General features: G+C 67.2%; 2 protein-coding genes across 2 annotated transcripts in view; one reads left to right on the plus strand and one right to left on the minus strand.

Moving 5' to 3' along the window:
• The window catches only part of LOC101952783 (uncharacterized), a 48,529-nt gene extending 46,173 nt beyond the window's left edge, over nt 1-2,356 (minus strand). Inside the window, exons 1-3 of the mRNA XM_065563851.1 lie at nt 1,313-2,356; nt 609-723; nt 17-147 (exon numbers count right to left, since the gene is read on the minus strand). Of these exons, the coding sequence (XP_065419923.1) occupies nt 17-147; nt 609-723; nt 1,313-1,823 (757 nt within the window). The 5' untranslated portion in view covers nt 1,824-2,356. The remainder of the gene's footprint in view (nt 1-16; nt 148-608; nt 724-1,312) is intronic.
• Nucleotides 2,357-4,053: 1,697 nt separating this feature from the next.
• Nucleotides 4,054-10,777, plus strand: PSMB9 (proteasome 20S subunit beta 9). The gene is made up of 6 exons (XM_065563994.1): nt 4,054-4,212; nt 7,856-7,923; nt 9,097-9,228; nt 9,351-9,480; nt 10,214-10,355; nt 10,602-10,777. The coding sequence occupies exons 1-6, from the start codon at nt 4,162-4,164 to the stop codon at nt 10,727-10,729; spliced, it is 651 nt and encodes a 216-aa protein (XP_065420066.1). The 5' UTR covers nt 4,054-4,161; the 3' UTR covers nt 10,730-10,777.
• Nucleotides 10,778-11,468: the final 691 nt, after the last annotated feature.

An 11,468-nucleotide genomic window follows, 5' to 3' on the forward strand; every position in this document is an offset into this window, starting at 1 on the left:
TGGGGGGTTCCCGTACCGGTGCGGTTGGTGTGGAAGAAGCCGATCTCCTGGCGCAGGACGGAGCTGAAGACCCGGCTCTGGATTCGCGTGTGGATCCGGTTCATGGTGCCGTTATAGAGACAGTCGGACACAAACTCTGTCACTGCACTGTGGGGGTGGGGGGCAGTGGTCAGTGCTGGGGCTACTGCCTGCCCCCCAACTCCCTGGGCCCCCTAACCGACCCACAATCCCCCAGACCTGCCCCCCCAACCCCAGCCCAAATCCAGCCAGAATTGCCTGAGATCTACCCCCCAACCCCACCAAGCACAGCCACGATCCCCCCAGACCTAGCCCCCAATTCCCTGCCCACCCAACTCCAGCCACGATCCCCCCAGACCTGCCTCCCAAAACCCAGCCACAATCGACCCAGACCTACCTCCCAATTCCCTGCCCACCCAACCCCAGCCACGATCCCCCCAGACTTGCCCCTGAATTCCTGCAGGGATCTTGTTATACAGATCCCCCACCCCATGACCCCAGCTCCCCTCTACCCCTCATGACCCCCCTCTTCTCCCCACGCTCCATACACATTGACCCCATCCCCGTGACCCCAGCTCCCCCAGCCCTACCTGCCCACGGTGATGAGGGACATGGCCCAGATGGCCCGGACGAAGGCTGAGGGGTCGTCCTCGCTCACGATCCAGTCGGTCATGCGCCCCGTGTAATAGGGGATCGCCATCTCCCCTGCAACCCAACAGCACATGGGGTCAGGACTCCTGGGTTCTCCAGGAGGGGGTTGGGGTCTGGTGGGTTAGAGCAGGGGGGGCTGGGAGTCAAGACTCCTGGGTTCTCTCCCCAGCTCTGGGAGGGGAGTGGGGGCTGGTGGGTTAGAGCGGGGGGTGGGAGTCAGGACTCCTGGGTTCTATCCCCGGTTCTGGGAGGGGAGTGGGGTCTAATGGTTAGAGTCCAGAGAGGCCACCTCTCACCCATTCAGGGTTATTTCCTATATTTGTGCAGCCTTCGTTCTGTGAGTGTGCAGACACTACTGACACTGGGCCCAGGACCCTGTGACCCCCTTCCCCCCCCCCACGCCCTGTCGGAGGGCCCAGTAATGCACACAGGACTCAGTCAGGATCAGGGCCCCGTTGCCCCGGGCGCTGCCGAGACAGGAAGAGACAGTCTCTGCCCAGAAACAAGACAGAGGCGTATAAATAGACAGATGGTTTCTGTCCGATCTGCCCCCTGGGCAGGGACTGGCTGGCTCAGGGAGGCAGGGAACAGGAGACGGGGCCTTTCCCCCTCGCACCCACAGCCACCGTCCCCCCCGACTCACCGAGCGAGGACAGCACCAGGAACCCCGCGATGGCCACGAAGCGCAGCAGGTCGGGCCTCATGCAGGCCAGCAGGCGGCCCAGCGAGGCCGAGGGCCCCGGCTCCCCCTTCCCGGCGGGGAACAGCTGGTGCCAGAGCGCGGCCACCAGCCCCGCCACGCTGTAGGTCAGGCCGAAGACGTCCCCTCGCCCCCAGCCGTGCAGCAGCTCCGAGGGGGGCGCCCGGGGCTGGGCCAGCGCCTGCAGGGTCACGTAGCCGGGCAGCAGCAGGCTGAGCAGGGCGGCCAGGGGCAGCAGCGCGTCCTGCAGCCCCCCGGGCAGCCCCTGCCCCCTGCCGCGGGCAGCCTGGGCGCTCAGGCTCAGCAGGGCCCACCGCGCCAGCGCCACCCCCCAGGCCAGCGCCAGGGGGTCCCAGGCCTGCAGCAGGGGGCAGAGCAGCAGGGCCAGGCGCAGGGTGAGGAAATCCAGCAGCACCGCCAGGGGCAGGGAGACCCAGGCCATGGCCAGCTTCATCCCCGAGCCGGTCCCTGCCCGGGCTCAGCAGCGAGTGTCTAAATCTCTTGGGCCCGGCTGCGGCTGGTCCCCGCCCGGGGCGCCCCCTGGCGGCCGCTCGGTCAGCGCGCTCAGAGCCCGCGCCGGAGTGACTGCAGAACCTGTCCGTGCCGATCCGATTCCACTCCGCTTGGGGTCTCCCCCCGTTCCCCGGCGGGGTCTGGATGCGGATTCTCCGGGGCTAGCGGATCCCAGGCTCCAGGGGCAATTCCTGGCCCCGCTCCGCAGCCGCCCCGTGGAAACCCGCCGCCCGCAACTCCCCGGCCCGGGCGAGGAGGCGGAGAGAGGCGGCTCCGGCACCGGGTTCGCCGCCCGCCCTGGGAAGTCCCCGGCTGCCCCGATCCGCTTCTGGGAAAGGAGGCGGCTTCCCGAAAGCGAAAGTGAAACCGGATTAGCTCAGAGCCCGCCCGGGGGCCATAGCGCGTTACATGGGATGAGCTCGGACCCGGCTGAGCGGGGGAGGGGTATAATGGAGCCTGTTGATCTATGAATAAGGGGGGGGGGAGCTGCCCCCTCTTGCCCCATAGCAAGTGTCGCCCCCTGGCTCGGTACAATTACAGGCGGGCTGGGGGCTCTGCGCCCTCCCCCGCAGAGACCCCCTGGGCGGGGGGCGTCTCCCCAGCTGACTGGGTGGGGGAGCGGGGAATTCCCACGCCGGGGTCACGGGTAACCCTGGGGCAGAGGTGGGGTGTGAATTACTGTTGCATGAAATAATAAATCCCCCCCCGGCTCCCCTTTCTCCCCTCCCCCGTTTGCAATTCAAGTGCGGAGCCTCTGCAGTTTGGGGGGGGGGTATTGAAGATCACGTGTGTCCGGGGGGATTCTGCTCCCAGCCAGCCCAGGGCAGCATTGGGTCAGAGTGACCCCAGGCCATGGGATCTAGGCAGGGCTGTGTAGCTATGGGACTCACACCGCGCCCATCACCGTGGCCTCTGGGCACCTCAGGGGCAGTTGTGTAATTATGGTCACACCCCTGCTGCCCCCCCCCCCCGGGTTATGGGCCCAGGTTACAGCTGGGGGCCCTGCGGCACACACACAGCGACCTGCAGCACGAGGCGCTGGACCCAGGCCTCCCAGCCCCCGGCTAGTGTACAGCCCCCAGGGGTCCTGGGATTCGCTGGACTGTCCCACTTCAACCCCCATCCCCCCGTCCCGGCTGAAGCGGCTCCTGCCCCGTGGGAGAGGCTGGGCTCGGCTCCCCGCTCCGGGCGTTGCAACCTGGGGCACGGGGGGGGGGGGGGGGGGCACAGCGCCGCTCGGGTTTGGCCCGGCTGCTCTGACGGGGGCAGAGACACTACTCGGGCCCTACACGACCCCCGTCAGTGAGATTTCAGGAGGCTGGTCGGACACTGGTCGGTGTAACACCTGCCTGGGCCTGTCTGCCGGCTGCTGGGGGGGGGGGGGGGGCGCTGGCCAGGTCTCAGTGACCGAGGGGGCGTCCACACTGCACTAAAGGCCCATGGCCCCACGTCTCAGGGCCGGGCCGGCTGACTCGGGCTGGCAGGACAAGAAATCGCGTGTGGATGTTGGGGCCGGGGCTGGAGCCCGGCTCTGGGGCCCTCCCTGAGATGTCAGGCCCTGGCCTCCAGGCGAGCCGGATCGTCCACACTGCAGCGTGTAGCCGGCAGCCCGAGCCCCACGAGCCCGACTCAGCTGACCCGGCTGCCTGCGCCAGGGGCTTTTATTCCCGTGTGGACGGCCCCTGAGCGGTGCTGAGACCCCGGGGGCCAAGGGCCAGGTCCCGGGGCCCAGAGCCCAGCCCAGCCAGCCCCATGGATGGCACAGGTGCCGCTTGAGTCACTGCTATGGGGTGAGGTGGGGTGGGCTCGCTCTGCACCCCCCTGCCTGGGCCTCCCACCCCTGGGGGGCAGGACCCCCCTACTGCAGCCGGTGAGATGCAGGGGGTGCGCGGGGTTATAGGGGTCCCCACAGCTGCCAAGCCCCTGGCCCAGCCCCCCGTAATGCAGCCACCCAGGCGGTTCCTATATGGGCCGGGGCAGGGAAGGGCTCACCCGCCCCACCCCGATGTCAGGGCCCAGCCCCGCCCCTCTCCCAGCAGGTGATCGATGGGGGAAGCGGCTTGGGACGCCGGGAGGGGGGGAGGGGAACTCCCAGCCCCTCCCCCCCAGGCCGGGGCATCACCTGTTGCCAGGCAGAGCGGGGCGGGACAGGTTCCCAGTGGCGCTGGGGGCCGGACGCCCCCTGGCGGCGCTGGGCGGCGCTGCAGGGAGGGCGGGGCGCGCGGCTGGTCCCGGAGCTGTCCCGGGCGCTGGTGCTTCGCTCCCGGGGTCGCTGCACCATGGCGGGCTGCGGGGGGCCCGGCTGGGCGGACGGGGAGGTGCTCACGGGGGTAAGTGGGGCCGGGGGAGGGATCCGCGGGGGGGCAGGGGGAATCCCGGGGGGTAAAGTGGGGGCGCCCCATGAATTGCCCTAGGGGCTGCCCGGCTCGGATCGGGACCCCCCGGGGCATTGCCCGGTTCGGGGCCCCGGGGGCTGCGGGATCCGGGCGGCTTCAGCCTCCTCCCAGCCCCCCCGGCCAGGCTCCGAGCCGCTTTCGCTTTCCGTGTGCCGCGAACTCTGCCCGTTTACACGCTGAATGGGGCTGGGGGGGTCGGCTGGGACCCGCCTGCTGCCCCCATGTGCCCCCTCCCGCACCCCGTCCCGTGTCTGCTGGCCCCATCTCCCCCCGCTGCCCCCATGTGCCTCCCGCTGCCCCCTCCATCCCCCCGTCCCGTCTCTGCCGGCCCCATTTCCCCCACGTGCCCCCCTCCACCCCCCCGTCCCGTCTCTGCTGGCCCCATCTCCTGCTGCTGCCCCCCATCGCTCCCTTCCTGCTGCTCCCCCTACAGGACCCTTCCGCCAGTGTCCCACTTCCCCTCCTTGCACCCCACATGCCCCTGCTGCAGACCCTCCTCCCGCCCCAGAGATCAGGAAGAGAACCCAGGAGTCCTGGCTCCCATGTGCCCCTGCAACCCCCCATGTCTCCCTGCTGAACCCCCATACGTGCCTCCTTGAAACCCCCAAATGCCCCCACTCCGATGTACAGAACTGCCAGCCCGAAACGTTCACAGATCCTGAGATTTGTTAAACACCAATCGACAGAGAGTCCGTGTGTCCTCCAGGCCCTCGGCTCCCACTCACACTCACCACATGTGCTCAAGCCACGAGGGCGAGAAACTTTCAATGAACTTTCAATGAAAGCCAAGAGCCGCATGCAGTCTGGTGGTGCCAGCTCTGGGGGGGCTGGTGGGTTAGAGCAGGAGGGCTGGGAGCCAGGACTCCTGGGTTCTCTCCCTGGCTCTGGGAGGGGAGCGGGGGCTGGTGGGTTAGAGCAGGGGGGCTGGGAGCCAGGACTCCTGGGTTCTCTCCCAGCTCTGGGAGGGGAGTGGGGGCTGGTGGGTTAGAGCAGGAGGGCTGGGAGCCAGGACTCCTGGGTTCTCTCCCAGCTCTGGGAGGGGAGTGGGGGCTGGTGGGTTAGAGCAGGAGGGCTGGGAGCCAGGACTCCTGGGTTCTCTCCCTGGCTCTGGGAGGGGAGTGGGGGCTGGTGGGTTAGAGCGGGGGGCTGGGAGCCAGGACTTCTGGGTTCTCTCCCCAGTGGGGGCTGGTGGGTTAGAGCAGGGGGGCGGGAGCCAGGACTCCTGGGTTCTCTCCCGGCTCTGGGAGGGGAGTGGGGGCTGGTGGGTTAGAGCAGGGGGGGCTGGGAGCCAGGACTCCTGGGTTCTCTCCCCGGCTCTGGGAGGGGAGTGGGGGCTGGTGGGTTAGAGCAGGGGGGGCTGGGAGCCAGGACTCCTAGGTTCTCTCCCTGGCTGTGTTTCAGTTCCCTGTGTAAATACCCTCGCACAGGGAGATGGGTCAGTTGAGGATTAACACATGAAGGAGTTTGAGCCGTGGGGCCGTGGGGGTGGATACCGAGCTGACCAGCAGCTCCCAGTGCCGCGCTGTAGACAGAGGGGTCAGGGGGATGGATCGAGGGGAATCTCGAGCTGGTGCAGGGAGGGGATTTTTCCGCGGGATTTGGCCCTGGTGTGACCAGGCTGGGATCCTGGGTCCGGGTCTGGGGCCCACAGGCTGGGGATAAATTGGGGAGGGGTCAGAGAAGAGCCAAGAGAAGGCTGGGCTGGTGGGGATAAGAGAAGGATTAAAGGGCTAGAAAACCTGCCAGGGAGCGAGAGACTCCCAGGGGGATCCAGGAAAGTACTTGGCTGCCTAAACCCCCGACTTGGGCACCTCCGGCCCAGCTCCTCTGTGATCCACCGATCTCCTGCCTCGCCCTGTCGGCGCTAAACTCACTGGGCACCCGCATTCCTCAGGGTAACAGTCCCCTCGGCGCGGGAATTCCTGCCTCTGGGCCTGCGCCCCCCACCGTTCCCGCCCCTGGACACCTGGCTCCCGCCTACCCGCGAACCCGGGCAGGGCAGTGTTCAGCTCCTACGTGACGTGTGGGGCTGGGCCAGTGGGCCTGCGCCGAGGCTACTGATTGGGTCAGGTCCCTTTCCAAATCCAGCCAGAGCCGGGGCATGGGGTGCCCCCCCCCATAGCTTCTAGCCCAGCAGTTCCTGCACACTCCAGAGATGTGGGGAAAACAGGGTCCGTTCCCCCTCTGCCTGGGGGGAGAAGGGGTTTGAACAGGGGTCTCCCCCGTGGTCTAACCCAGTGACCCTAACCCAGCTCTGTACAGGTGACCCCTTTCATACAGCAAACCTCTAAATGTGACCCCCCCCTTTTTAATATTTAACACTATTATAAATGCTGGAAGCGAAGCAGGGTTTGGGCTGGAGGCTGACAGCTCACGACCGCCCATGTAATAACCTTGTGATCCCCTGAGGGGTCCCGACCCCCAGTTTGAGAACCCCTGGGCTACAGGCTGTTCTGGGGTGGAGGGCTCCCTCCCTCTCTCCTTTGCAGCTGTTGCTCCCTCAATAAATAGCAAATGGGGGACAGGACCTGGGTCACCCCCTCCCAGGTGGGGGGGCCCTGACCACTGGCCCACACAGTCATAGTCTCTCCACCTCCCCCCCCATGACTATTTTCGTATTGCTCCCCAGTGGAGCAGGTGGCCTGGGAATGGGGGGGTCTGGCTGGGAGGCGCCGTGTGCCCCCCCATCACCCCGAACCTGGCGCCCTACCGGGGCGATCCCTGGTGTAAACACACTGTATCGGTAACGCAGCCGCCGCCCTCAGCACCTGCCCATTCCGGGCAGCAGGTGCAGGAGCCAACCCCACCCCCCGGCGCTGCCAGCCCCAGGACTCTGTACCCAGCTGCCAGGCCAGGCCTTTGTCACACGTCGCAACAGGCCCTTTGCCAGCTGTGATCAGATCCCAGAGCCACCCCCCTCTGATCCCACTGAGCCACGGGCTGGTCGGGACCGGCTGGGTCAGAAAACACGATAGGGGGCTTTCGCTTCTAGGGCACCGGTTTCACTCCTGCACAGAGCTGGGATAGAACCCAGGAGTCCTGGCTCCCAGCCCCCCTGCTCTAACCCACCAGCCCCCACTCCCCTCCCAGAGTTGGGAGAGAACCCAGGAGTCCTGGCTCCCAACCCCCCCCCCTGCTCTAACCACTAGACCCCCGACTCCCCTCCCAGAGCCGGGGATAGAACCCAGGAGTCCTGGCTCCCAGCCCCCCCCTGCTCTAGCCACTAGACCCCACTCCCCTCCCAGAGCCGGGGGGAGAACCCAGGAGTTCTGGCTCCCCTTCTCCCCCAGTAGAGTCACTGTGTGTGGGCCAGTTATGCTCTCTGCCTGCAGCCCCACTGGGGGTTGTGCTGTGGAGGTTCACGGGTAGAGGTTCCTGCCGGTCGCCCCATTGACCCGGAGGGGTCAGCGCGGAGCCTGCAGGACGCAAACACGGCCGGTCTGCTCTGCTCATTTCCCCTTGCGAGAAGGTTTGGGGGGGGGGCCTGTGCCGGCTCCCTGCAGGGCGTGGGGTGACCCCCAGTCTCCCCCGGGCTCCGAGGGTCCCTGCACTGAACCCGTCTCCTCCCTTTACCCAGACGACCATCATGGCGGTGGAGTTTGACGGCGGGGTCGTGGTGGGCTCCGACTCCCGGGTGTCTGCGGGGTAAGTGCCGGGCCTCAGCCAGGTGACAGGACGGGCGTGGGGGTGAATTATCACTGCTCACCCCGCTCTGTATCCCTGGTGCAAGGGAGGGGGTGCAGGGCTGTTCCTCAGGTGTCTGTCACCCCCTCCGAGCCGGGGTCACACCTGGTGTTTGGGTTTCGGCCTGCACTGGAGCTGGGCTCTGCAGTGGGTCCGGCTCGCCCCGGATCACGCACGGATTGTCCTCATCGCTTTTCGGTGAGACTCCTGTTCCGGTCCCTGGTGAATTGAGGGAATCTCTCTCGCTCCCCCGCGTAGGGACACTGGCTGGGCCGTGCCTCGTTGTGAGGGGCTGTCGGAGCTTCTCCCCATCCCTTAGCTGCCCGGTCGCTGCTCTCTGGGGTCCCGGTTCCCACCTTGAGTTTGTGATGGAGACCCTGCCTTAGCTGGACGCACGTCCCAGCCCCATCCCCTCCACCTGGGTCCTGTCCTCAGCCCCTCGGTTTCCCCGGGGCCCAGCCGAGCTCTCCAGCCGGACTAGAGCCCCCCTCCCGGGGAACCGTCTCCCTGCACAGACCCCACTCCCAGGCTCTCTGCAGCTGCCGGAGCAGCCTCCCAGAGCGTCCACACACACCCCAGGTTCCTGCCCCGGTCCTCCTGCGAAGCGCCCCACAGCCACCCCTGTCCCTGCTCAGAGCCCCCCACAGCCATCCCTGTCCCTGCTCAGAGCCCCCCACAGCCACACCTGGCCCTGCTCAGAGCCCCCAACAGCCACCCCTGGCCCTGCTCAGAGCCCCCCACAGCCACACCTGTCCCTGCTCAGAGCCCCCAACAGCCACACCTGGCCCTGCTCAGAGCCCCCCACAGCCACCCCTGTCCCTGCTCAGAGCCCCCCACAGCCACACCTGGCCCTGCTCAGGGCCCCCCACAGCCACACCTGTCCCTGCTCAGAGCCCAGGTGCAGCCTCTCTCTGCTGGCAGGGGGAGCAGGATTGCTGGGATTGGGGTCTGCAGGTCATTAACCCTTTCCCCGCCTTACACTCAAGCAGGGGGTGGGCGCGTGTCCCACCCCAGCACAGGGGGCCGGGAACGGGGCAGGTCCTGGATTCTGAGTCTGGGCGCCCGGGTCTGATTCTCGTTCCGCGCTCGGGGCTCTGGATTTCACGCGGGGATCCGGATTCTCTCTCCCCCCAGGGAGGCCGTGGTGAACCGGGTCTTCGATAAGCTGGCCCCGCTGCACAAGCGGATTTACTGCGCTCTCTCCGGCTCCGCCGCCGACGCCCAGGCCGTCGCGGACATGGTGCATTACCAGCTGGAGCTGCACAGGTAGGGCGGGGAGGCCGGGCGGGGTCCCCTGGGGGTGCCGGGGGGGGGGCTGGAGCTCACATGGCCCCTTGTGCGCGGTGGCTCCTCCTGTTATCACTGACCCCCCCCATTCCTCTCCCCAGCCTGGACATGGACGAGGCCCCGCTGGTCCTGGCGGCCGCCAGCCTGGTGAAAGGCGTCAGCTACAAGTACAAGGAGGAGCTGTCGGCGCATCTCATGGTGGCGGGATGGGACCGGAAGAAAGGGGGGCAGGTGAGGCGGGGGGGGGGGCTGGCAGCAGGGGGGTGTCCGTCTGCCCCCTACGGTATCCACCAGCCTGGCCCCCCACAGGGCCTGGCTGCAGTGTCTGTGCTGCGACCCCCTCCCCTCCGTTCTCCTCCCCTCGGCCCATCCCCGTCTCCCTGCAGTGTCCCATCCAAACCGACTAATGCTCCAGAACAAGCTATGCCTGGGGTGCAAAGGGGCCCTGGCCCCCTCGGGGAGATAGAAAGGGGGTGAACATTAACCGCCCCCAGCGGGGCCGAGCTCCGCATCTCACCCGCCAGCCAGGCAAGGAGACCTGCCCCGGGGTATGTCCCGGGCTCTTCCCCGCAGGGCCCCACGGCTCCTCGGCCCGGCCAGGCTTGGTAAAAACACCCCGTTAACGTGTCCTCGTTCCCTCCCTTGGCCATCGCTGGGCAGGTCACCAGCCGCCGGGAGCCAGGCCAGCACCCCCGGAGGGTGAACCCAGAACCTCCTGCCCAGTCAATGCTCACGTGGCCGCGGGCTGGGTAGGCCCCAAGGCCTGGCTGTATGTCTGTGCCATGCAGGGCGGCGAGGAGAGACCCTCACCCTGAGACCCGGCAGGGGGCCGAGGGAACAGCCGGTCTTTACCGCAGTCAGTGCTTTGAATGTCAGCGTTAGTCACCCCCTGTCCACGGTGCCACAACCGCCCTGTCCCAGCCCGCGCCGGGCCGCTCTCACCTGGCATGTGTTCGCTCCACAGGTGTACGGGACGCTGGGGGGGATGCTCACCCGCCACCCCTTCGCCATCGGCGGCTCCGGCAGCAGCTACATTTACGGCTACGTGGATGCAGCCTATAAGCCCGGGATGACTCCAGAGGAGTGTCGCCAGTTCACCAAGAACGGTAACTGCTCCTGGGCGGGGTTCGGCAGGTCCAGGGCGCGGTGACCCCAATCCGGCCCCAGGGTAGGGGACTGGCTGGCTCAGGGGGGCAGGGAACGGGACACGGGGCCTTTCCCCTCTAGGGGGCGCTGGCTCTGATCCAGCCCCAGGGCGGGGGGACCGGCTGGCTCAGGGGGGTGGGGAACGGGTCACGGGGCCTTTCCCCTCTGGTGGCACCGATTCACTAACCCCTCGTCTCTCTCCCCAGCCATTGCCCTGGCGATGAGCCGGGACGGCTCCAGCGGGGGGGTGATTTATCTCGTCACCATCACCAAGTCGGGCGCCGTGGAGCAGGTGTTCCTGGGGGACGAGATCCCCAAGTTCTACGATGAATGAGTTCCGGGCCGGCCCCTCTTTTGTACCCAATAAATCTCTCTGAGCGCAGGCGGCGTGTGAGACTCACTGGGCGGGTACACGGGGCCGGAGGGGGTAGATCAGCGCAGAACCATGACGAGTTATCCTGTTTTACACCCGCGTTAGAGATTTGTATCCCAGCTCCCCCCGCGTCCCAGCTCCCGCCCTCCCTGCCCCTCCCAGGGGGCTTTTACAAACCAGCCTCTTATCACCCCCCTCCCGACACTTGCCAACCCCCGGCTGCGATAAACGGGGCCCAGCTCTGTTCCCCAACCCTGGGTCACCTTTGTACGCCCCATAGCTGGGGCAGGGGGCTGGGAGCAGGTCTCTTACCCCAGTTCTCCATGCAGTGGGGGATCCCGGGGGGGTTTGTCCCCTTTTCTAGTGAGGCCCCTAAAGACGCTTCAGGCCCAGGCTGAGAGGCGGCCCAGCGTGAGGTGGCCGGCGGCGGGGAGCGCTGACCGAGGGGGGTGCGGGAGGGACGGATTTGGGGTGCAGAGGGGCACAGTGTTTGTAGAACAGTCTCTAGTCCCAGCCCGGCACTGGGAGGACGGGCTCGTTTCTCTGCCGCTACAGCCAGGCTCGGGGAGCGCCCGGCGCTGTGTTTGTGCCGGTCCCACACCAGCTCGGGGTCACTGTGCACCCCAAAGCCCCCGGGATCCCCCTCGTTCTCTAACCGGGAGGAAAATGGAACCGAATCTGTTTACTGGAGCGGGTGAGG

This window comes from Chrysemys picta, chromosome 12 (genome assembly GCF_011386835.1).
Source record: "Chrysemys picta bellii isolate R12L10 chromosome 12, ASM1138683v2, whole genome shotgun sequence".
NCBI lineage: Eukaryota > Metazoa > Chordata > Testudines > Emydidae > Chrysemys > Chrysemys picta.